At 44.1% G+C, this 26,454-nt stretch overlaps 1 protein-coding gene across 4 annotated transcripts in view; it reads right to left on the minus strand.

Annotated features, from left to right (window-relative positions):
- The window catches only part of LOC105496282 (PHD finger protein 20), a 189,607-nt gene that overhangs the window by 38,462 nt on the left and 124,691 nt on the right, over positions 1-26,454 (minus strand). For 3 of the 4 annotated variants that reach the window (XM_071079430.1, XM_011766549.2, XM_071079432.1), the window contains 4 exons: positions 18,051-18,329; positions 4,779-4,877; positions 3,930-4,094; positions 543-721 (listed from right to left, as the gene is read on the minus strand). In XM_071079430.1, coding sequence (XP_070935531.1) covers positions 543-721; positions 3,930-4,094; positions 4,779-4,877; positions 18,051-18,329 — 722 coding nt within the window. The remainder of the gene's footprint in view (positions 1-542; positions 722-3,929; positions 4,095-4,778; positions 4,878-18,050; positions 18,330-26,454) is intronic. The other variant, XM_071079431.1, reaches the window with a different exon arrangement.

Raw genomic sequence — 26,454 nt, forward strand, 5'->3', positions numbered from 1 at the left:
GGCCAGGGCAGGTAGGTGCTGGCCAGGCATGGTTTCCCCAAGCAGGTAAGGAGGTCCCGCCCACCACAGGCACATCTCAGAGATAGAGACGACAGACGCAAATGTCAGGAAAATAAAGAAAAAGAAACATAGAAGTTATAAAGCCAGCCTGCATGATCACAAAGACAATTTACCTCAAAGAGAAGATAAGAGTCCATGGGAAGATTAAACTGCCACTCCAAAGATTTCAGTCCCTGCTGCTCAACTCCTCACTTTGTGACCACAGGCAAGGCCCTTCCCATTTGCGGGTCCCAGTTGCTTCAAGCAGAGCATGAGAGGTTTAGACTCAGTGATCCCTAAAGTCCTCTCTTACTCCATCAGTGGACTATGTATGGCAGCCTGGAACTCTGAGGAAGCCAAACCAAAAAGCAAAGCTCAGTCTGCTGCTATTCATGCTGTCTATCTGGGGCTCTGGTATGACTTGCCATTGTTGCTGGCCTCAAAATTCCCTTCAAGGACCAGTTTGTGCTTCTCTAGACCTATTTCCTGGAAGTTCTCCCTACCTGAATCATGAAGTCATTTTCCTCCTGGACCTCACAGATGCAACGGACCACCTCAAAGTCATAGCGGTCATCCCCATCAAGTTCCTCATCTGGGTTGGTGGTCACATCCACATCTTGGCCGTACTCATCATCGCTCCAGAGAAAGCTTTCAGAAGAGGACTCACTCAAATTATCCTCCTCTACGAGGAAAGGGAAAACAATAGTTACTATTTTAGGTTATAAAATTAAAACCCCTTTGATTGTCAAGAATGAAAAATGACCTTATAGTCCCACTCCTCCAAGCAAGAACATTCATAGGGCAAGGAAACGAGGATGCCAATCTGTCCTTGGATCTGTCATTTAGTAACAGCTCAAACGAGGCATGCTGCCAGGCAGTGAACTCAACTCCACCTCTGCATTTCACTGAGAGAATGAAGCCCAAGGGCAGTGGCTACTCAAGATCATAGAACTCAGTGGCAGAGGAGCTACAACTCCCCATGAACTACAGAGACCACCATCCCTGACAACTCTAACATGTTCTTCAGCCTCACCCCATCCAGTCAGCAGCTGGCTTACAGTCTTGTCTGTATCCAGAGCTACCTTTAAAACTCTGTAAACAAAGGCTGAGCATGGTGGTTCATGCCTCTAATACCATCATTTTGGGAGGCCAAAGGAGGAGGATTGCTTGTGCTCAAGAGGTCAAGTTAAGCCTGGGCAACATGGTAAAACCTCATCTCCACTAAAAGAAAAAAAGAATTAGCTGGCCACGGCGATGCATGTCTATAGTCCCAGCTACTCAGGAGGCTGAGGCAGGACGATCCCTTGAGCCTACGAGTTTGAGGCTGCAGTGAGCTATGATCACATCACTGCACTCCATCCTGGGTGACAGCATGAGACTTTTTCTCAAAAGACAAACAGGCTGGGCACAGTGGCTCATGCCTGTAATCCCAGCACTTTAGGAGGCCAAGGTGAGTAGATCACTTGAGCCCAGGAGTTTGAGACCAGCCTGGTCAACATGGTGAAACCCTGTCTCTACTAAAAATACAAAAAATTAGCCAGGTGTGGTGGTTCGCCTGCAGTCCCAGCTACTGGGGAGGCTGAGGCAGGAGAATCACTTGAACCCAGGAAGCAGAGGTTGCAGTAAGCCAAGATCATGCCACTGCACTCTGGCGCGGGTGACAGAATGAGACCCTGTCTCAAAAATAAATAAATAAAATAAAAATAATAAAAAATAAAAAAATACTTTATTGCTTAAAAATGCTGACAGACACAGAGTGAGTATTTGCTTTTGGAATAATGGTGTCAATAGACTTTCAGGGTTGCTGCCACATACCTTCAGTTTGTAAAAAAAATACATTATCTGTAAAGTGCAATAAAATATTAATAGTTATGCCTGACTTACAATAGGGTCTGGTTCAGAACAAGCGCTTAGTAAAAGTTAGCTGTGATTATAACTAATCAGGCCTCAAATGATTCTACCTCTGATTATCCCTGGAATCTTCCCCTTCCTCATTCCTCACTGTCTACAGAGTTTTTGTTTTTGTTTTTGATTTTTGTTTTTGAGACAGAGTCTCACTCTGTCACCCAGGCCAGAGTGCAGTGGCATGCACTCACTGCAGCCTTGACCTCCTGGGCTCAGGTGTTCCTCCCACCAGCCTCCCAAGTAGCTGGGATTACAGGTGCATGCCACAATACCCGGCTAACTTTTTTTGTATTTTTTGTAGAGGCAAGGTTTGCCATGTTGCCCAGGCTGGTCTTGAACTCCTGGGGTCAAGCAATATACCTGCCTCAGCCTCCCAAAGTGTTGGGATTACAGGTGTGGGACACTGCACCCAGCTTTCATTTTTTACATTGTCAGTTAACACAATGAAATGTATTGCTAGTTCAAATTTTTAAACATTACATCAAAACAAGATTGACCTAATGAACACATATGTCACATTTTTCAGAACATATGGAAGAACTAAACTAATTTTATCTCAAAGGAAGGTTTAAGAAATGTAACAGGCCAGGCACAGTGGCTCATGCCTGTAATCCCAGCACTTTGGGAGGTCGAGGTGGGTGGATCACAAGGTCAGGAGTTCAAGATCAGCCTGACCAACATGGTGAAACTGTCTGTACTAAAAATACAAAAAAATTAGTCAGGCGTGATGGCGCACGCCTGTAATCCCAGCTACTTGGGAGGTTGAGGCAGGAGAATCGCTTGAATCTGGGAGGCAGAGGTTGCAATGTTATATATATATATATATATATGTAATATATAATATATATAAAGCCTTTCTCGAGAGGGCTCAAAGATATGTTTTCAGAGTTGTGTGTGTGAACAAATACCGTCATTCACGTGCACATCCGCTTACACTTCGATGCCTTCATCTGTACCATCCTGAAGCAGGGCACACTGGCCAATGCAGCAATTAAGAAGGTTTTTCAATGCCAGCGGGACTTTGTAACACCTGGGTGAGTGGGCGCCTCCCCTTCCAGGGCCCATATTAGGTTGAGCACATATGTATATGTGTGTGTGTGTGTGTGTGTGTGTGTATGTATATATATAACATTTTACTGATTTTTTTACATATATATTGTGTGTGTGTGTGTGTGTGTATATATAACATATTTTACTGTTTTGTTTTGTTTTTGTTTTTGAGACAGAGTCTGGCTTTGTCACCCAGGCTGGAGTGAAGTGGCATGATCTCAGCTCACTGCAACCTCAGCCTCCCGGGTTCAAGTGATTCTCCTGCCTCAACCTCCCAAGTAGCTGGGATTACAAGGCGGACACCACCATGCCTGGCTAATTTTTTGTATTTTTGTAGAGATGGGGTTTCACCATGTTGGCCAGGCTGGTCTCGAACTTCTGGGCTCAAGTGACCCACCTGCCTCACCTCACAAAGTGCTGGGATTACAGGCGTGAGCCACCACTCTGGCCACCAATTTTTCTATTGAATAATTTTTCTATTGAGCTGAGTTCTTATATATTCTGGTTATTAATCTCTTGTTAATGAATAGTTTACAAATATTTTCTTTCATTTAGTAGGTTTTCGGTTCACTTTATTAATCGTTTAGTTTACTGTGCATAAGCTTCTCAGCTTGATGCAATCCCACTTGTCCATTTCTGTATTTGTTGTGTATGCTTTTGAGGACTTACTCCAAAAAACTTGACATTTCTCAGCACAGCAATATTTTTCAATTAAGGTATATGCATTGTTTTAGACATATGCTACTGAATACTTAACAGACTACAATATAGTATAAACATAACTTTTATAAACACTGGGAAAATAAAAATTATGTGTGACTAGCTTTATTTGTTTTATTGTAGTGGCCTAGAACTAAACTGGTAATATCTCCCAGGTATGCTTGTATTTTCCAATAAATTATCAGCAAATGATCAGGCCAGAAGAGCCTCCTTACCCAGTGCTTTCCCTTTCCCTTTGTGGTGTCCAGATTCTGGGCCATGAAGCTGGGGGCTCATATGGACCCCTGGCTTGTGTGAGGACCCACACCTAGTAACAGCAAATGCCTTGGGTGGAGAAGGTTCCTGGGAGGTGTCACTGATCTCCTCACTGCAGGGGCATTCTGGAAGAACAGGATCAGGAAAGAATGAACAACCCTAGATAACAGTGGTGCATTCCAGAATCAATCTCATCCAACCAACAAGCCTCCTTTTCAAGCAGCACAAAGGCTCAGGGACAATTCAACCAAAAAGAGGTGTGGAGAGCAGATGCAGGGGCCCAAACGCCCCTCTTCAGCATCGCCCCTCTCCTCTTTTCCTGATACGATTGTTTTTCTAAGCTAGAAGATACACTTGAGAATAAAACGTGGCATCCTTTAAGTCCCAAAGTCAGAATACAGATTTTTCTAAACATTTTTGTGAGGGCTAGACACAGTTTTTAAGAAGGGAATCCTTTCTCGAGAGGGCTCAAAGATGTGTTTTCAGAGTCATGTGTGTGAACAAATACCGTCATTCACCTGCACATCCGCTTACACTTCGATGCCTTCATCTGTACCATCCTGAAGCAGGGCACACCGGCCAATGCAGCAAGTGAGAAGGTTTTTCAATGCCAGTGGGACTTTGTAACACCTGGGTGAGTGGGCGCCTCCCCTTCCAGGGCCCATACTAGATTGAGCCCACAGTCCTGGTAAGGGACTATTGGTCCTTCCTCTGCTCAGCACAGGCTCAGAGACCATAATGGGAGAAAGCAACCGCTCCCCACTCATAGTAAGGAAACCTAAGTGAAACCCTGAGGAAAAAAAAATTACCAGGTTTGGTTTTCTTTTTCTTTTTCTTTTTCTTCTTTGGCTTCACTCTCACAAACTCTTTGAATTTCTTCTCTTTATTCTTTTCCTTGTCCTTTGTAGCTAGAATTAAACACAAATGTTGGCATTTTAACATTTTGTTTTCAATGCTGGGGTGCTTATTATTTTCCTAAGTAAGCATGTCCAGTGGGCCTGGCTCTACCTGGGAAGTCTGGAGCAGACTGCCCGTGGCAGAGCCATGCCTCCATCACTTAGCCTTTCAGTCCAGCTCAGCACACTCTGGCCCACTGCCTGTCATTGTAAATGAATTTCAGTGAAACACACCATGCTCACTGGTTATGTGTCTTTCACACTTCAACAGCAGAGCTGAGTAGTGAGGACAGAGACCTTATGGTCCCCAAGGTTGAAAATATTTATTATCTGGCCCTTTACAGACAAGTTTGCAAAACTCTACTTGGATCACTGCTCCTCAACCCTGGCTACATACTGGAATCACCTGGGGATCTGATTTTTTTGTTGTTGTTTTCATTGCCATGTCACCCAGTGGCACGATCTCAGCTCACTGCAACCTCCGCCTCCTGGGTTCAAGCGATTCTCCTGCCTCAGCCTCCAGAGTAGCTGGGACTACAGACACATGCCACCACACCTGGCTAAATTTTGTATTTTTAGTAGAGACAGGGTTTCACTATGTTGGCCAGACTGGTCTTGAACTCCCGACCTCAGGTGATTCAGCCGCCTCAGCTTCCCAAAGTGCTGGGATTATAGGTGTGAGCCACCGCGTCCAGCCAGGGTTCTGTTGCTTGTTTCACTCTTTTTTAAAAAATTGAGGTGCCATTCATATAACATAAAGTTATTTTTAAACGAACAGTTCATGCCTTCCAAATACCAAAACTTCATCCTCTCTACTCTATAACAAAACTCCTTAAGATGTCAATCCTCCCTGTCCAAACTTCTCCCTTCAGGGTATTTCCTAATCACAATCTAAAAAGCTTCCCACCTACCACTCTACTGAGATCAGTTTTCAAAATTAATAGCCTCACCATTGAAAAATCCAGTTGTAGCCGGGCATGGTGGCTCATGCCTGTAATCCCAGCACTTTGCGAGGCCAACGCAGGTGAATCACCTGAGGTCAGGAGTTTGAGATCAGCCTGGCCAACATGGCAAAAACTCATCTCTACTAAAAATATAAAAATTAGTCAGGCGTGGTGGCAGACGCCTGTAATCCCAGCTACTTGGGAGGCTGAGGCAGCAGAATTGCTCGAACCCAGGAGGCAGAGGTTGCAGTGAGCCCAGATCACACCATTGCACTCCAGCCTGGGCGACAGAGTGAGACTCTGTCTCCAAAACAAACAAAAAAAATCCAGTCGTTTCTTCTTCTCTTACCAAATATACTTGTAGGATTTCAAGTAATTCACCATGCCTTACTTTTTACATATCAAGAGTTTACACGTACATGTATCCTATGACCTTGCCATCCACTACAACATCTCCATTCAAGAGAAAGCATCACTTATGTCCACACAGAGACTTATACATGAAGGCTCATAGCAGTTTTAGTTGTAATTGCCCCAAACTGAAAACTGCCCAAATGTCCATCAACAAGTGAATGTGCAAATAATTCATGATGTATCCATACAATGGAAAACTTATCAGCAATAAAGGTACAAACAGCAACATAAGTGAATCTCAAAGTATGCTGAGTGAAAGGAGCCAGACAAAACAAGTGCACACTGCAGGATTCCATTTCTATAATAGTCTACAAAATGAAAACAAACCGGCTGGGCATGGTGGCTTACACCTGTAATCCCAGCACTTTGGGAGGCCAAGGTAGGCAGATCAGCTGAGGTCAGGAGCTCAAGACTAGCATGGCCAACATGATAAAACCCCATCCCTACTAAAAATACAAAAATTAGCCAGGTGTGGTGGCTCACGCCTGTAACCCCAGTTACTTGGGAGGCTGAGGCAGGAGAATCGCTTGAGCCCAGGAGGTGGAGGTTGTAGTGAGCTGAGATCACGCCACTTCACTCCAGCCTAGGCAACACCGCAACTCAGTCTCGGAAAAAAAAAAAAAGACAGAAAACAAACCATAAGTAACAGTAAGCAGAATAGTGGTTGCCTGGAGCTCAGGTGGAGGGGAGAGGTGGGAAGGAGGAACTAAAAAGGGGCATGAGGAAAGTTTGGGAGGAAGTGGAATATGTTTACTATCTTGATTGTGGTGATAGTTGGGTATAAACATATGTTAAATCTCACCAATTATACCATTTAAATATGTGCAGTTCATTGTATAATTAAGTCTCAATAAAGCTATAAAGAAAACAATTCAGTTGCATTTAGTACATTCACAATGTTGTACAATCACTTTGATACAGTTCTAAGAACACTTCCATCACTCCAAAGTAAAACCCTTTACCATTAAGCAGTATTTCTCCTCCCCTAAACTCCTCCCCTCAGCCCCATCAACCTGCATCTGACTCCATGGGTTTATCTACTCTGGATATTTCATAAATATGGAACCATACAATACATGACCTTTTGCGTCTGGTTTCTTTCATTTAGCATAATTTTTTCAAGGATATCAGGATTTTAAAAACACTTTCCAAGTGATTCTGATACGGAATCAAGATCTCCACAAAGCAGGTGTGGGGCAGGGTAGGCAATCAGATTCCATTTTAACTAAGCACTTGTGTGCAAGGAAATCACAAATATCTCATTTAATTGGTGTGTATATCATTCCCTTTTTACAGGCAGGGAAACTGAAGCTCAGAGAGGTGAAATCACCCACCTGACATCACATAGGTATTTGAAAGCAAATTGGTCTGACTCTCCAGCACCATGTCTGCACTGCAACCAGGCCCCTCTCCCACCCAAATGAGCACTCGGGAACCATCAGAAAGGAACAGTGGGCTGTGCCTACTGACTGGCAAGCCTGGAAGCTATAGGCAGAGTTGATGTACTGGCTAGAGAACATAGGACTTAAGGGTATTTGAGCTCCTTAACTGTTAAAATACCCTGCAACTAGAGAAGAAAGTCAACAAACATGAAAGCTAGGAGAGAACTTAGACCAATTTGTAAAAGCACTCATTTTTGAAACCAAAGGCCAAAGAAAGTAGATGGGCAAAACATGGTCAGATGCCTCCTGAATTTCAAAAAAGCTATCAATAATTTTTACTTTTCATTGATCCTGGGAACAGGGTCTTCCCCAAACATAAAAACAAAACTCATTTTTACAATTTCTTGGCTACCACCGTATTATTAGCCATGGTTTCAATTCATTTCGTCAACAGATACCATGCATATACTATCTTCCAGGCACATGCTAGGGAGGAGGGATACAGCAATGAACAAAGACAGATAACACCCCCTGTCCCTCACAGAGCTATATTCTATTCAGTTGGTACAAAAGTAATTGCTGTTTTTGCCACTGAAAGTCACAGCAAAAACCACAATTACTTTTGCACCAACCTAAAAAGCTGATGGGGCAGCAAACTATGGATAGGAGGGAATTTCCTCAACTGGATAAAGAACTTCTTTGCAGCCAACTTCATACTTAATGGTAAGAAATTGGATGTTTTCCCCTTAAGATCAGGAACAAAGCAAGGTGCGTCTCTCACTACTCCTACTCAACATTTTACTGGAAATCTTAGCTAGTGGAGTAAGCCAGAAAAGGAAATAAAAGCTCTACAGATTGAAATGGAAGAAATAACACTACCTTTGTTTGAGGATGATCTGACTGTCTATGCAGAATATCCCAAAGAATTGATCAAAACAAAAATTGCCAAAACAGCACTTATAGCAAGGTTACAAGATACAAGGTTAATATACAACAACCTATTGCTTTTCTTTTTTTTTTTTTTTTTTTTTTGAGACGGAGTCTCACTCTGTCGCCGGGCTGGAGTGCAGTGGCTGGACCTCAGCTCACTGTAAGCTCCGCCTCCCGGGTTCCCGCCATTCTCCTGCCTCAGCCTCCCGAGTAGCTGGGACCACAGGCGCCCGCCACCTCGCCCGGCTAGTTTTTTGTATTTTTAGTAGAGACGGGGTTTCACCATATTAGCCAGGCTGGTCTCGATCTCCTGACCTCGTGATCCGCCCGTCTCGGCCTCCCAAAGTGCTGGGATTACAGGCTTGAGCCACCGCGCCCGGCCAACCTATTGCTTTTCTATATGCCAGCAATGAACAACTGGAATTTGAAATCAAGAAATAGCAAGGAGATCTGTATGGCTCCAAAGGAACTGAAATTAGAATTAGGTTGAGTGAGGGAAAGAAGCAGATGGAGGCTAGAAGCAGATCATGATGAAGGGCCCTGTGAGGAAGTTGGCTTTTACTATGAGTGATTTAGGAAGCCACTGGAGGATCTCAGCAAAGGAGGGATATTATCTGTTGTACCTTCACCCCCAACCCCCCACCACACACACACAAACTGCTCCCTGATCCAGTTTTTATTTGTAAATTCAGGTTTTAGTGACCTCCAACTAAAGTAATTATACCCATCAGCTTAGTGAAATGCTAACAGAATTTATCCTGTCAGTAGCAGAACTGCCTGAAGCAGCAACATAATCGAGGTCCTAAATCCTTGAGACAGAGAGGGCAAGATGTAGAAGAAAACTGCCCAATGCTAGGGCATGCCTGGTTATCTGGCTAAAGATGGTGGTCATTTGTAAACTCCAGTGGCACAACTTGCAGGCCCTAGAGAAGACACAGAGAATTGCCCAGCAAGGACTGAGCTAAGCCAGGTGAGTCCCTGAGGAACAGGGGTAGACAAGGTGACAACAGGCAGAAATCCCTAGATGGCCATGTGCACAGGAAGTCTCCTGCAGGGAGGCACTCCTATTTCCCACTCCAGGGCCTGGAATCATAAAAGACAGCAGAGCCTCAAGGTGAGAGTATGGGCTTCACAACAGATCCAAATCATAGCTCCACCACCTGTTAGAGCTGTAAATACTGGTTCAAATTAATCCATCTCATCTGCACTTTAGTTTCTAATCTATAAATTAGGCATTATAGATGCCTAATATGCCAACATTAGAGCATCCAAATTCTTAAAACAAGTACTTCTAGACCTAAAGAAAGACTTAGCCACCTAATTTTAGTGGGGGACTTCAACACCCCACTGACACAGCATTAGAAAGATCATCGAGGCAAAAAACAAAGAAATACTGGACTTAAATTTTACACATGACCAACTGAATCTAATAGACATCTACAGAGTACTCCATGCAGCAATGACAAACTATACATTCCACCCATCTGCAAATGGCAAATAACCTAAAATTGACCACGTGCTTGGCCATAAACCAAGTATCAATGAATTCAAGTCATTGAAATCATATCAACCATACTCTCAGACCACAGTGGAATAACAGCATAAATTAGGCATAACAGCACCCATCTCACAGGGGTTAGTGCTGATGACTAAATAAGACAATACAAGTAACGAACTTGGAACAGCGCCCAGCACGAGGTACTCAAATGTCAGTTGTTACTATCTTGCTTGCAATACTCTTTCCCTGGAAAGCAGTGCTGGTCACTGGTCTGCTGTCAGCTCTCTCTCTGGACAGCTTTACCAATTGTTCCATGACCCACAGAGCATGTACTGGCTGTACAGCTTCCTCCCGGCTGCCCTGACTGGGTTGGACAAAGAGTGACTTCCTGCCAGGGCGCTGGATCGGAGAGCAGCTTGTCGCCTAAGCAGGGCAAGGCTTTCCTCCAGGATGGCCACTTGTCCTCTCCCCAAGCTGCAGGTGTCCATCAGGAGAAATACCAGAGGCCTTCTTGCTCCTCCATACAGCTGACTCTTGAGTATTCCATCCAATCACTGACTTATGAGAGCAGATGGACAACGGTCATCAGACCGCTGCTTCCAGGAGGGAAAAGAATAACATCACCACCACCTATGGGGTAACTGCTTGTACACCACAGAGCAGAGCTCAGCCACGAGGCTGGGACAAGCAATGACCAGAGCATGTTCTGATCTGCATAAGGGGGTGGCAGCTCAAGGGCAGAACAGAAGCAGATATGGGCTTAGAGGGGTTCTCTCTGCCTGTCAGAGAAGCGGTACTCAGGGCCTGCCAGTGTCATTTCACCATGTCTACCTTCCCAACCTCATCTCCTATTAGTCTCCTACCATGGGTGCCACCCAGACACCAACCCAGGACGGCCCTCCAATAACCCCTCCCTCCTCAAGCCCTGCATTTTTCTTAGCTCATGTGGTAGACGTTGCAACGCCCTCCCCAACACCATTTCTCCACTTCTTCCATAGGAGGAGTTCATGTTCCAGGTTCCCTTGAGAGAGGGCTGGCAGATGTTCTGCCTATGGGATATAAGAAGTGATGTGTGGCACTTCTGGGTTGTGCCCTTAAAAGAAAGGAGCATACTTTCCCTTCCCAGCAGCTGAAAGATAAGCAAGCAGGGGGAGCCATTTTAGACCCCAAAGAAGAGCAGCACCTGGGGCCTGGTGGAACAATGGGGAGAAAGCAAGGCCCAGGAACCTTCAGAGCCTGGGCAGAGCCACCACAGGTAACTTGCAGTTCATCCTGAGAGGAAAATAAATTTCTCTGGTTTTAGCCAGCTATGTTGTTATCTCTGTTATGGCACCATAATCCATATTCTAATTAAGCTCACACTGCTCTCTTTGTTTAAGGGGAGGAGGACATGTTCCTGCGATAAGGCCAGTGTAGTCCCATGAGAAAAGCTGTGGATGGCAACAAAGAGGTACCCACTCCAGTGCCCCAAGGTTCACTTTGGCCTAAAACTGAGATTTACCCAGGGTGAGAACATGACCCAAACAGATGTAGCAATAAGTAATAATAAGCACAGGAGAGGCCCTCTTTGACACTAGAAAATTCTTTCTGAGTCTAACCTGTATTCAGGACTGAACTCACCTACACAGAAAGAAACCCAAGGGAGCCTGAGCTGGCTCCTGGAAGAGAATTTATTAAGTGATGCTGGTATACTAAGAAACCTCATTTGGAAAAGCAAATCTAAACTGACCTTCTAAATTCACTTTGCAACTAAAGGCTTGGCTGAGAGCAGAAGAACCATATGAGTAACAGGATTACAGAAGGCTGGCGTCAGAAGGGACACCTTAGGGACAGATGATTGGTTTATTCCCCTTGATGCCTCTGAATTCTTGCTATGCCTATTCCTGGCACAGGGATGCTTTTCCTCTTCCCCGGCTTCTAGTCCAACTCCTATCTAGCCTCACTCCTCAAGGCATGGGTTAGTCTGCTCAAGCTGTCATAACAAAACATTACAGACTGGGTGGCTTAAACAACAGATATTTCTTTCTCACAGTTCTGGAGGCTGGAAAGTACAAGATCAAGGTCCCAGCCTATTTGGTTCCCAGTGAGGCCCCTCTTCCCAGCTTGCAGAGAGCTGTCTTCTTGCTGCATCTTCATATGGGGGGCTAGGGGGAGCTTTCTATTCCCTTAATCCCATCATGAAGGCTCCACGCTCGTGACATCATTTAAACTTAATTATTGCCAAATACCATCACACTGAGGGTCAGGACTTCAACAGATGAATTTTAGGGAGGAAGGCAGGACACAATTCAATTCACAGCAAGGCCTAACTCAAATGTCTTTCTCCTCTCAACAGTCCAGCTCCTACCCTACAGGCAAAATCTGAATCTGTGTTCCCACAGCACTTTACATGTTCCTAACACAGAACTTAGCCTTCTCACGTTGTTTATGAGCTTTTCTCCCCACATGAAAGGGCCTGGTCTCATGCACACCTAATTCTACATCATCACTTTAGAAATGAGGAGATCAGCCAGGCACAGTGGCTCACGCCTGCAATCCCAGCACTTAGGGAGGCCAAGGCGGGCAGATCACCTGAGGTCGGGGTTCGAGACCAGCCTGACCAACATGGAGAAACCCCGTCTCTACTAAAAACACAAAATTAGCCAGGCATGGTGGTGCATGCCTGTAATCCTGGCTACTCGGGAGGCTGAGGCAGGAGAATCACTTGAACCCGGGAGGCGGAGGTTGCAGTGAGCCAAGATCGCACTATTGCACTCCAGCCTGGGCAACGAGAGCAAAAAAAAAAAAAGAAAGAAAGAAAGAAAAGAAATGAGGAGATCAGATCTGTGAAGAGACCTGCCTGAGATCACAAAGGGGACAGTGGCAGGTTGCTACTAAGATCAGTCTACGGGCTCTCAGACCAAAACTACTACTTCTGCTCAAACTTACTGGCCCAGAAATTGAGAAGTCCAAAACCAAGAAATTTCTGCAGGGTACTTTCGAGTCCCAATGGTTCTGCTAGAAACCCCAGGAATCTCCATCAGAGAAATCCATTAGAACCCAAGTTTGGGACCACTTGAGGCCCAGAGTTCAAGACCAGACTGTATAATATGGCAAAACCCCATCTGTACTAAAAATACAAAAATTAGCTGGGTGTGGTGGTGCATGCCTGTAATCCCAGCTACTTGGGAGGCTGAGGCAGGAGAATTGCATGAACCCCGAAGGCGGAGGTTGCAGTGAGCCAAGATCACGCCACTGCACTCCAGGTTGGGCAACACAGTGAGATTCTGTCTCAAAAAAAAAAAAAAAAATCAGAGCCTTCAGCATAAAGGGGGTACTTTTTTACAGTTACTATCAACACGCAGCACAAATCCTATAATATTCTGTTTTTCACTTAGGCAGAATGTCAAGTTCACACTGCCTGTAAACTAAAACATAGGTTGCCTGGTATCAGAGTCTCACTCTGAAACGTCTCCCCAACTAAACTCCCCACACTGTCTGAAATTCTACCCTAGAGATAAGGGCTTTCTCAGAAGCCTGAGGTGAAACAAGGATACTATTAAGTTGGTTCTGTTCTTTCAAATTTTTGGTTATCAGATTAGTCAAGTATCCAGTAAAACTCTGATAAACTGGGGCAAGGCTTTGATGGGAGAAAGGTAAGGGGTGATGCCTGGAAGAGGGGTACCTTCTGGAGAGCTGGGGCAGAATGAGGCAGCCACACTACAGAATCTTTAGCATACACTGCTATGTTCACTCTCACTGATAGCCAGCTACGTGATAAAGGCTGCACATGTCTACTGAGCCCCATCCACATATGATAATACCGAGGCTCTTGCTGGTTAGTGGCACAGTCAGGGCTGGTGGCTAGGCTTTAAATTTTCCATCTAGGTCACAGCAAGATGGATGGTCTAGTTCCTTCGGTCTGGTAACTGCTAAACGTATCAGCAATGAGGCAAGGGAGATACATTTGGGTAATCGCCATGTTGTCTAGGAGGCTGTGTCCACCTGACATGTGGGCGGGGGTACATTTCTTCCTGGCTGCACAAATCCTGCCCTCACTGAGAGGGTACAAAAATGATCAGGCTGTGCCCTCACTGAGAGGGTACAGAAATGATCAGACAGTGGGTGAGTGGTCTGTGCGGCACATTCTGCCACCAAATTGATCAATTTTACAAAGAAACACTTTAAACAAATTAAAACATAAAGATTTAAAAAACCTTTTGGCAACAAGTTAAAGCACAGGGATTTAAAAGACTCTCGTTTCCCTTAAAGCATTTTGTAATTGTCCACCCCTACTAGTTTAGTGAGTATACAGCAGGCCTTATTTTTATTTATTTATTTATTTATTTTTGAGACGGAGTCTCACTCTGTCACCGAGGCTGGAGTGCAGTGGCCGGATCTCAGCTCACTGCAAACTCCGCCTCCTGGGTTCACGCCATTCTCCTGCCTCAGCCTCCCGAGTAGCTGGGACTACAGGCGCCCGCCACCTCGCCCGGCTAGTTTTTTGTATTTTTTAGTAGAGACGGGGTTTCACCGTGTTAGCCAGGATGGTCTCGATCTCCTGACCTCGTGATCTGCCCGTCTCAGCCTCCCAAAGTGCTGGGATTATAGGCTTGAGCCACCGCGCCCAGCCAAGCAGGCCTTATTTTTTTAAACTGGTAAACAAAAATCTCCAGTTCACCAAGAAATTTCCAAATCTCATTGAAAAGGATCCTTCAGTATTAAGGAGATTAAAATCCCAGGTCAGTATAATGCATGATATCCAAGAGTGAGACATGAAAGTAGAAAATCAATTACTCAAAAAAAAAAAAAAAAAAAAAAAGAAAGACAAAATAAAAGAAAATCAATCACTCAGGCTTCTTAATTATACAAAAATGGCAATGTCTTGTCTATTGGTTTCGTAGCTCATCAGTAGTTGGCTGAGTTCAGAACTCAGATCTCTGACTACCTGGGTAAATGCTTTCACTGAGATAAAGAAAGACCATATATTCAGAGTTTACTACAGGCCAGACATTTTACAAAGCATTTCCCCTTGGGTCATTTACTATAACAAAGTTATGAGGTAGGTAGTACTATTATCTCTATTTCGCAGATGGGAAAATTGAAGTTTAGCAAGTTCTCTGCCCAAGGTCCTGGAGCAAGCAAGTGGTAGAGCCTGTATTCAAACTCAGGTGAGCTGACACATATTACTCAACATAAACCAAGTCATGCAAGTACAGTTAACCAAGAATCCCAAAGCCAGGTGGTGGATCAGCATCTGGCCAGGAATACCTGCCCCACACCGAGGTACATTATGCTGGGCAAACTCCCTCCTCAGACAATTACCATGAACAGGGAGAGGGAGGGGTACTATGTCCTAGCACAGACAGCACACATCATGATGGTCAGGCAAGCAGGACTTCCCTGGGTCCCTCAGTGGCCTCTTGCCTGTCAAGCCTTAGTCTTTGAATCAATCTGACTCTGGTAGCTTTGTGCTGTCTGGGGTAGGCTGCACCCTACTTCCAGTGTTGTACCCTCATCCTGCCCAGATGTCACTCCATTAAGATATCCAGTGCCTGCTATTTCTACTGGCTCCTGACACCTCAATGATCTCCATTTACTCAACATAATCTCCAGCCTTCAGTGCTGGTTGTTTCCACGTGCTGCAGAGCCCATGGGATACTACAGTGACTCAAGATGACTCAACATAATTCCTCCCCAACAGCACTCAGAATCCAGCTAGAGAGCTCACACAAATGCACCCACCTCAGCCACATATGGCTGGATGAGAAGGATGAAATTATGGAAAGCAAGGAGAAGGAAATCCACTTCCCCATACCAGGCCTTGAAATAGGCTCATGAAAAAGATTAGCTTATAAACTAATTACAAGAACTCAGGTTTACACTCAGAAAGAGAGAGTGAGGTCTGAAGACCTGAAGAGAGTCCTACAGTGACTGAGGGAACAGATGGGATTCACAACCCTTGTGTCCAGCTCCAAAACTTATGCTTTCAGAAGCATCATCCTGTCCTTACACATTATTTAGCAAGAGAGTGATATAATCAGGTTTCTACTTTCTTTCTTTTTTTTTGAGACGGAGTCTCGCTCTGTCCCCAGGCTGGAGTGCAGTGGCCGCATCTCAGCTCACTGCAAGCTCCGCCTCCCGGGTCTACGCCATTCTCCTGCCTCAGCCTCCCGAGTAGCTGGGACTACAGGCGCCCGCCACCTCACCCGGCTAGTTTTTTGTATTTTTTAGTAGAGACGGGGTTTCACCGTATTAGCCAGGCTGGTCTCAATCTCCTGACCTTGTGATCCGCCTGTCTCGGCCTCCCAAAGTGCTGGGATTACAGGCTTGAGCCACCGCGCCCGGCCAGGTTTCTACTTTCAAAGATCAATCTGACGGCAAAATGATGGATAACCACAGTGAGTAAAGAATGATGGGGGGAAACTGATTAAGAAATGACCACAACAACCAGGGCAAGAGGGGAAACCTGGATTAGTGCCATGGGACTGAAAAGAAGATTAATTTGGAGGTAAGTCAGATAAAAGGAAACAAACAGATAAAAGGAAACACCATGCCTGCCTAAGTATGCTTTTTATTGAAGCATAAAACATACACAGAAAAGTACACACAAATAAACATATAAATCAATACTTTTTCATAAATGAAATATGAAAGTCACCATATAGTCACCATGCGGATCAGGAAACAGAACATTTCCGGAGCCCTAGAAGTCTCCCTCCTGCCCAGTTTCCAGTCCTGTCTACCTCCTCCCAAAGGTAACGACTGTTCTGACCTCAAATACCATAAATTAGTTCTCACTCATTTTTGAACTTTATATAAGCAAAACCATATAATCTGTATCAGTTTATGCTAGCTTATTTGGTTGTTGTTTTGAGATGGAGTCTCACTCAGTCGCCCAGGCTGGAGTGCAGTGGCACAATGTCGGTTCACTGCAACCTTTCCCTCCCGGCTTCAAGCAATTCTGCTGCCTCAACCTCCAGAGTAGCTGGGATTACAGGCATGCACCACCAAGACCAGCTAATTTTTTTGTATTTTTAGTAGAGACAGGGTTTCACCATGTTAGTATGGCTGGTCTCGAACTCCTGACCTCAGGTGATCCCCTGCCTTGGCCTCTCAAAGTACTGGAATTACAGGCATGAGACACTGTGCTTGGCCTCGCATTGTATTTCTAATGGATAATACAGCACATTCAAAGTCTTGACAGCATAAATGAAGGCTGACCCCTCGGAGGGTCAGAGTTCACCTTAGTCTGCATGGCTCTGCCCATCCTGAAACCTGATTGTATACTCTACTGGGAACACTGTCAGATGTCCTAGGAGTTCCATACACCATTTAATACCTACATGTTTTAATAGAAAACCTTTAAGCCAAGAAGTAGGTAGCGATATTACAATAGCAAGTAAAAAGCTGGGAAGATTATAGAATTTGTTGGAAATCCATTAATTCTTCTGAAATTCCCCTGGAAACATGTAATTTTTCAATTTCTGTAAGCTTTAGAAGACATTTCCTAAAAGGTTCTCTGTAATAAGTTATAAAATGAGATTTTATGGTAACCTCTACTACTACTATTATGGTTTCTATGCAAAATAAACAGTGCTATTATAAATATCTTCAGTTGCACTTAAGATGAAACAGGATTCACATTTGGACCCGGCAGTAGAATCACATATCACCTTTTGGTTATCGTGCTCTTTTGTACTGCTGGCAAGGCAAACACACAGGTTTGGGAGAGTGGCACAATGGCACCCATGCTGCTCTGAGCACGAGTTCTCCTGCTGGCTTCTGAATGAGGTCCCTTTGCTTGACTGTCCCCACTTATACTGGAAGCAGCAAGGCCTTCAGAGGCTAAGCAACTGTGGCCTGCAGGAAGGCCACAGCTCCATGGTGCAGCCCGGAGGATCACTTAGTATGTTCAATCCTGTGGGATTCAACTGGAACAGACAAACCTAATGCCTGCATTGTGTGTCAGAAAACACAAGCACTGTGGCCAAGCAACCGAGCCATCCATGACACAATGAAGAATGAAGATACTTACTTGGGGAACTGGCAGAGACCCGCTTCCTGGTCAGGGTCTCCTGGCTGGGCTTGTCTGAAGCTGAAGGGCCCCTGGTTTGGACATGCCTCTTTCCCGGGCTCTCCTCTGGCTCCAGTGACTTCTCCATTCCATGGAAATACTTCATGTGATAGTGCAACAGTTTCGCTTTGCGGAAAAATTTTAAACAGTCCACAACCTTGCATCTAAACTTATGGTCTAGGTCGACAGCTGGTGCATTAGATGACACAAAATCATCTGTTTTCTTAAAAGTATTTGTTACTGAAAAAAATAAAAACAAAAGCAAAGGTTCCTTGTATTTATCCCAGTTATTACAAAACATGCACTAACACATGACAACTGAAGGTGAAAGACTAGCGTGCATATGTAGCCTGAGACATCAGACTGCCATTACCTCCTCAAATTACTGTTTAGAGAGAATGAAAACAACTTCAGGTCAAATAAGACTCAACTGTGATTCATCTTTAGGAAGAAGAAATCAACATGTTTATTTTCAACAGTCATACAAGTTTTCAGGGTTTCACATACTTCAAGGAAAAATCCTTAAAAAACAAAATAAAACAAAACAAAACAAAATATCAAGGATCTCAGGCCAGGCAGAGCGGCTCACACTTGTAATCCTAGCACTTTGAGAGGCCAAGGCAGGTGGATCACTCGAGATCAGGAGTTCATGACCAGCCTGACCAACATGGTGAAACCCCATCTTTATTAAAAATACAAAAAAATGGGCTGGGCATGGTGGCTCACACCTGTAATCCCAGCACTTTGGGAGGCCAAGGGAGGTGGATCACCTGAGGTCAGGAGTTCAAGACCAGCCTGGCCAATATGGTGAAACCCCGTCTCTACTAAAAATACAAAAATTAGCCAGGCATGGTGGCAGGTGCCTGTAATCCCAGCCACTTGGGAGGCTGAGGCAGGAGAATTGTTTGAATCTGGGAGGCGGAGGCTGCATTGAGTCAAGATCATGCCATTGCACTCCAGCCTGGGAGACAAGAGCAAGACTTTGACTCATACAAAAAACAAACGAACAAAAAAATTAGCCAGGCATCGTGGAGCACACCTGTAATTCCAGCTATTCGGGAGGCTGAGGCATGATAATCACTTGAACCCAAAGGCAGAAGTTGCAGCGAGCTGAGATCATGCCACCCTGGGCAACAGAGCCAGACTCTGTCTCTAATAATAATAATAATAATAATAATAAAATAAAATAAAATAAAAATTTTAAAAATCAAGGATCTCAAGCTGGTACTTACGAGTTGGACCAGACTTACATTCACTACCATCCTGGTACCCATCCTTGTGGACGGAAATAGGGAATATTCCTCAGTATCTCTCTGTGAAACCTAAGAGATTTTACGCCAGTTTTTGTGCAAGGGAAATGTAACAGTTACAAAGGTTTTAGTACTGAGTCTTTGAGATTTCAACACGTACTTTGTTTTATGACATACTTTGTCTGATCAAAAGGATCCAGAATTGGCCAGGTGCAGTGGTTCACACCTGTAATCCCAGCACTTTGGGAGGCCGAGGTGGGTGGATCACCTGAGGTCACGAGTTCGAGACCAGCCTGGACAACATGGTGAAACCCCATCTCTACTAAAAATACAAAAATTAGCTAGGCATGGTGGCACATGCCTGTAATCCCAGCTACTCGGGAGGCTGAGGCAGAAGAATTGCTTGAATCTGGGAGGCGGAGGTTGCAGTGAGCCAAGATCACACCACCGCACTACAGCTTGGGTGACAGAGCAAGACTCTGTTTCAAAAAAAAAAAAAAAAAAAAAGAAAGGCCGGGCGTGGTGGCTCATGCCTGTAATCCCAGCACTTTGGGAGGCCAAGGTGGGTGGATCACAAGGTCAGGAGATCAAGACCATCCTGGCTAACATGGTGAAACACCGTCTCTACTAAAAATACAAAAAAAATTAGCTGGGCATGGTGGTGGGCGCCTGTAGTCCCAGCTACCCGGGAGGCTGAGGCAGGAGAATGGCGTGAACCCGGGAGGCAGAGTTTGCAGTGAGCCGAAATCATACCACTGCACTCGAGTCTGGGCGACAGAGCAAGACTCTGCCTCAAAAAAAAAAAAAAAAAAGGATCCAGAATAGGACAAATAAGTTCTAGTATTCTACAGCACTATAGGGTGACTATAGTTAATAATAATTTATTATATATCTTCAAATAGCTAGAAAAGCAGATTTTGAATGTTCTGAACACAAAGAAATAAATGTTCAAGGTAATGGATTTGCTAATTATCCTGATTTAATCATTATACATTGTATACATGTAAGGAAATATCACTGTACCACATGAATATGTAAAATTATTACATATCAATTAAAAATAACAATAAATGAGGCCAAGGCAAGAGGATCACTTGAGGCCAGGATCCTCAAGATCAGTGTAGGCAACTCAGCAAGACCCCATCTCTACAAAAAAAATATTTTTTTTTATTAGCCAGGCATGATGCATGTGCCTATAGTCCCAGCTACCCAGGAGGCTCAGGTGGGAGGATCCCTTGAGCCCAGCAGGTTCAGGCTGCAGTGAGCCATGACTGCACCACTGCACTTCAGCCTAGGCAACAAAGCAAGACCCTGTGTCAAAAATGAATAAATAAAATAACAATAATAAATGCAAAAGAAACAACAACAAAAAGGACCCAGAGACTACAAGAAAAACCAGCTAACTAAATGGAGGTAGAAGGCATAAGGAGGACTCATAGGACTCAATGATCAATTTCAAAGCGACAATAAAAGCATGACCCTAAAAAACAAATAAGCAGAAGGCAATAGTCGGTCAGGCACCAATGACAAAACCTAAACCCATCACAAGGACTTTTTTTTTTTTTTTTTTTTTCCTTGAGACGGAATCTTGCTCTTGTCTCCCAGGCTGGAGTGCAATGGTGAGATCTCAGCTCACTGCAACCTCCACCTCCCCAGTTCAAGTGATTCTCCAGCCTTAGCCTCCCAAGTAGCTGGGATTACAGTCGCCCACCACCATGTCCATCTTTTTTTGTTTTGTTTTGTTTGTTGCTTTAGTAGAGACTGGTCCAGGCTGGTCTTGAACGCCTGACTTCAAGTGATCCACCCGCCTTGGCCTCCCAGAATGCTGGAATTACAGGTGTGAGTCACCACCCACGGGCCACAAGAACCTCTTGTGTGTTAGAAATGGAGTTTCTTGAGGACTCCCTTTAGAATGTCTTCCCACCAACGAAAACAGTCACCTTAAGTCACTCCTATGCTACAGATTTGGTCACCCAAGAATATATCAAGTGGACCTTTTTTTAAAAATTAGGAATTCAATGTGCAATGAATGGACCTTTCTCGAGTTAATCGAATTTTTCTTAAACACAGTCACACAATTTCCACTGGAAGCAGGTAGCCTGTTAAACCTTTGGTAAGTATTATGATTATTTTTTCAAGTGTCATCCCATAATCAGAAGTAATTTTAAAATTCTTAAATTTGATCTAAATTATACTCTACATTTCAAAATTAGGTTTGGTGGTCTGAAGGATGCTATTATAGAGCCAATTTAAACCAACAAAAACCTATACACATACATCCCAAAGCAGAATACCTTAAAATCACTTTGTACCTATAACAAGAGATATAAAAGACGCCAGATCAGTTAGTTGCAGGTAAGAGAAGAAAAAGTTGGCCAGGCACAGTGGCTCACGCCTATAATCCTAGAACATTGGGAGACCAAGGCAGGCGGATCATATGAGGTCAGGAGTTCCAGACCAGCCTGGCTAACATGGTGAAACCCCATTTCTACTAAAAATACAAAAAATTAGCTGGGCGTGGTGGTGTGTGTCTATAATCCCAGGAACTCGGGAGGCTGAGGCAGGAGAATCGCTTGAACCCGGAGGCAAAGGTTGCAGTAGCTGAGATCACGCCACTGCATTCTGGCTTGGGCAACAAGAGCGAAACTCTGTCTCAAAAAAATAAAATAAAAAGGAGAAGCAAAAGTGACACAATGTGAAATAGAATACACACTTCTCAGACAAATAATTGGACAGGAAAAGTATGTCAGTGGAGAAGCTCAAAACACAAACCTTTAATACATCCAATTCTTTCCTAAAACAAAAAATAGTTTGTTTGGAATATCCTTCTCTTGATCTATATTAGGTTAAATCATATAAACTTGCCATTTTGCATGTCACAAAAGACTAAGGCTGGAACCCTGTGCAGCGGCTCACAACTATAATTCCAGCACTTTGGGAGGCTGAGGCAGGCAGATCACTTGCGGTCGGGAGTTCAAGACCAGCCTGGCCAACATGGTAAAACCCCGTCTCTACTAAAATGATAAAAATTAGCCAGGCATGGTGGCACGTGCCTGTAGTCCCAGCTACTTGGGAGGCTGAGGTGGAAGAATTGCTTGAACCCAGGAGGCAGAGGTTGCAGTGGGTCAAGATCACGCCACTGTACCCCAGCCTGGGCAACAGAGTGAGACTTTGTCTCAAAAAAAAAAAAAAAGAAAAGAAAAATTAGCTGGGCATGGTGGTGCACCCCTGTAGACCCAGCTACTCAGGAGATCGAGGCAGGAGACTCACCTGAACCCGGAGGTGGAGACTGCAGTGAGCCGAGATCGTACCATTGCACTCCAGCCTGGGTGACAAGAGCGAGACTCCGTCTCAAAAACAAAAACAAAAACTTTGCACTCGTGTGTACACACAATGGTCATCTACATAAAGCAAACAGCACAGGGGCTAAGTGTGGGTTCTGCAGCTGGACAGCCTATTTCAAACCCAAGTTCTTCCACCTACACCCCTAGACTCAATTTCCTCATGTGCAGGATGGAGACGATAATGGTAACAACTTCGCTGAGTTGTGAGAATTAAATAATACATGCAAAGAGCCTAGAAAGGTGTACGGCACATAATAAGTGTTCAATTAATACTGTCTACTACGACTATTCAATGTCATTTTAAATTTCAGGAATTAACCTAATCATAAGCAGAAGAGGGGAAGTGCCCACCACCCACAACCTCACTGCATGCTCCTGCCAGAGTCAGTATGGTTACAAAAAGCACAACGTTAAATCCCAGGTCTACCTTTCATTAGCAGCATAAATTAGCTGTGCAAGCTAGTCTAATTATCCAGATTCTTCAGGGAAGAATACAACCTATTTCAAAGAGTTGGAGAAAAGGTTATGGATAATGTATGTACTTGGCACAAAGTAGGTGATCAACACATGGAAGCCATTATCATTTCAAATATAAAATATATCATAAGCAGGCTTATGTTATTTCTGGAACATGGCTGGAGACAGCTATTATAATTATCAACCAAGTGTGAAACATTTCTTCAACCAGTCTTCATATGCCCTGGCTGGAACACATATCACCCTGTAAGAATTTCATTTTGTCTACGTCCTCCTGAAAAGTGTGAAATTCAAAACCAACTATAAGGTTCCTAGTATGACTATTCACATATCAGTGGGATTATTATCTCCACCTTTTGGGACATCTTTTACTATGACACCTAAAGATTTTCATTTTTAATACTCACTTTATATAATGCAGGATAGTACCAAGCTTGTTCCACCAAAATACTGAACATTGTTTTATCTTTTTAAAACGTAAATAACAGTACATGTTGGTGGGGCACGGTGGCTCATGCCTGTAATCCCAGCATTTTGGGAGGCCAAGGCAGGCAGATCACCTGAGGTCAGGAGTTCAAGACCAGCCTGGCCAACATGGTGAAACCCCATCTCTACTAAAAATACAAAAAATTAGCCGGGCGTGGTGGCAGGTGCCTGTAATCCCAGCTACTCGGGGGGCTGAGGCAGGAGAATCGCTTGAACCTGCTAGGCGGAGGTTGCAATGAGCTGCGATGACACCATTGCACTGCAGCCTGGGCAACAAGAGCCAAACTCTGTCAGAAAACAAAAGGAAAAAAGAAAAAGACATGACTGGCCAGGAATGGTGGCTCACGCCTGTAATCCCCGCACTTTGGGAGACCAAGGTGGGTAAATCAATTGAGGTCAAGAGTTCAAGACAAACCTGGCCAATATGGCAAAACCCCGTCTCTACTAAAAATACAAAAATTAGCTAGGTGTGGTGGTGCATGCCTGTAATCCCAGCTACCTGGGAGGCTGAGGCAGGAGAATTGCTTGAACCCAGGAGGCGGAGGTTGCAGTGAGGCGAGATCACACCATTGATCTCCAGCTTGGGTGACAAGAGCGAAACTCCATCTCAAAAAAAAAAAAAAAAAAAAGACATGGCCAAACTATGTTGAAAGATAGATATGACTGGACTAATAATCTGCCAATCCAGTAAACCCTTCAAAGGAAGCAAGTTCAGTTTACAGGATAAAAACTCCTCCCCCAGCAAAAGCAAAATCCTTGATTCCTCACAGCTAAGCAAAAGTTAGTACAGCTGAAACTCCAAAGGAGCGCAAGCTTGGCACTCGGGTGGACCAGCTGCATCTGACAGGCAGTATTAGGATCAGAGAGGCTCAGGTGAGCAGGGATGCTCCTCAGGAGGGAAGACACTGCCAGGTGGCACCATCACAAAGACCCTGGCCAAACCAAAGGCTCTTTTCAATTTGGCAACACTAAGACAAAGTAGTTGCTGCTTTTTCTCTGATGGAATAAACATCAAAAGAAGATTTGAGCATTACAAATCTTTAACCATGGAAGCTCAGGAAGTAAGATTTCCCAGTGAAATCAGTGAAGTATAACTCACTGTGATACAAGCAAGCTCTTCTGATTATAAGCCAGTTGATAATCTACCCTGCACTGCTGGAAAAAACAATCAACACAAGCATTAGAGTGAGAAAAGCTGCAAATAGGGTATGACTCAGTTATGTATTATAGCCTGTGACAAAATCTGATAAATTACACAATTTGCTATAATTTCAGAACCACAAATCAAAAAGTAGATTCTTCCAGAAATAGAGCTCTAAAGAAAAAAGTAGATAAAAATATTATATATGAATAAAATGTTTATGCTAACTTTTTAATGATGAGAAAATGTTTAGGATATGTTAAAGTATAATACAACAAAAAAGGCCAGATGTGGTGACTCATGCCTGTAATCCCAACGCTTCGGGAGGCTGAGGCAGGTGGATCACCTGAGGTCAGGAGTTCGAGACCAGCCTGGCCAACATGGTAAAACCCCGTCTCTACTAAAAATACAAAATTGGCCGGGCCTGGTGGCTCACGCCTATAATCCCAGCACTTTGGGAGGCTGAGGTGGGCAGATCATTTGAGATCGGGAATTCGAGACCAGCCTGGCCAACATGGTGAAACCCCATCTCTACTAAAAATATTAAAAAAAAAAAAAAAAAATCAGCTGGGCATGGTGGTGCATGCCTGTAGTCCCAGCTACCTGGGAGGCCGAGGCAGGAGAATCGCTTGAACCTGGTAGGCGGAGGTTGCAGTGAGCTGAGATTGCACCATTGCACTCCAGTCTGGGCAACAAAGTGACAAACTCTGTCTCAAACAGTAAATAAATAAATATTAAAAAATAGAACAATAAAAAAGACACATAAACACCAAGACTTAAGCAATCATCCCTTTCTCATGAAGGTTTTGCAAAGTGGACTATTTTACTTTTGAACCCAAATTTTTAGAGATATGAAAAATTATATTTTCCAGACTTCACAACCTTATCCTAAGTTTTGCACACTACAGCCAAAAGGAGCCCTCTGTATGCACAATAAAGGCTGCCAGTTCAGCCAGTCTAGACCATGTGGTTCCCTCTATTTGGCATGTTGTTCCCACTTGCAAACCAAGTCTTGCTCATCCTTCAAATACCACCTCCTTGCACAATGCCTTCACCCCGGTCTCTCCGCAGAAAAGATTCTGTCCTGCCTTGAAGATTTCCTGTAAGTACTTTATGGATCCTGTAGTCCTTCCCTTTCTATTTGTATAACAGTTGGTTTTGTTCATTCCTTTTTCTAAAATATTGAAATACCCAATGTGCTGCTTTTTTTTTTTTTTTTTTTTTTTTGGACACGGAGTCTCTCTCTGTCGCCCAGGCTGGAGTGCAGTGGCATGATCTCAGCTCACTGCAACCTCCGCCTCCTGGGTTCAAGCGATTCTTCTGCCTCAGCCTCCCAAGTAGCTGGGATTACAGGTGTCCGCCATCACACCCGGCTAATTTTTGTATTTTTAGTACAGACCAGGTTTCATCATTTAGGACAGGCTGGTCTCAAATTCCTGACTGCAGGTGATCCACCCACCTTGGCCTCCCAAAGTGCTGGGATTACAAGCATGAGCCACTATGCCCGGCCTACAATGTGTTGCATTCTTTACTTCTCTTACTTATATTAGTGTACTGTCACATCAAACATGGGAGCTAGCCTCTCCAAGACTGTTTCCTCATTGTTAAATGGGAATAAGAATACTTATTTCACAAGTCTCCTATATGTTTCCATGAGGCAGTTAAAG

This window comes from Macaca nemestrina, chromosome 15 (assembly GCF_043159975.1).
Source record: "Macaca nemestrina isolate mMacNem1 chromosome 15, mMacNem.hap1, whole genome shotgun sequence".
NCBI lineage: Eukaryota > Metazoa > Chordata > Mammalia > Primates > Cercopithecidae > Macaca > Macaca nemestrina.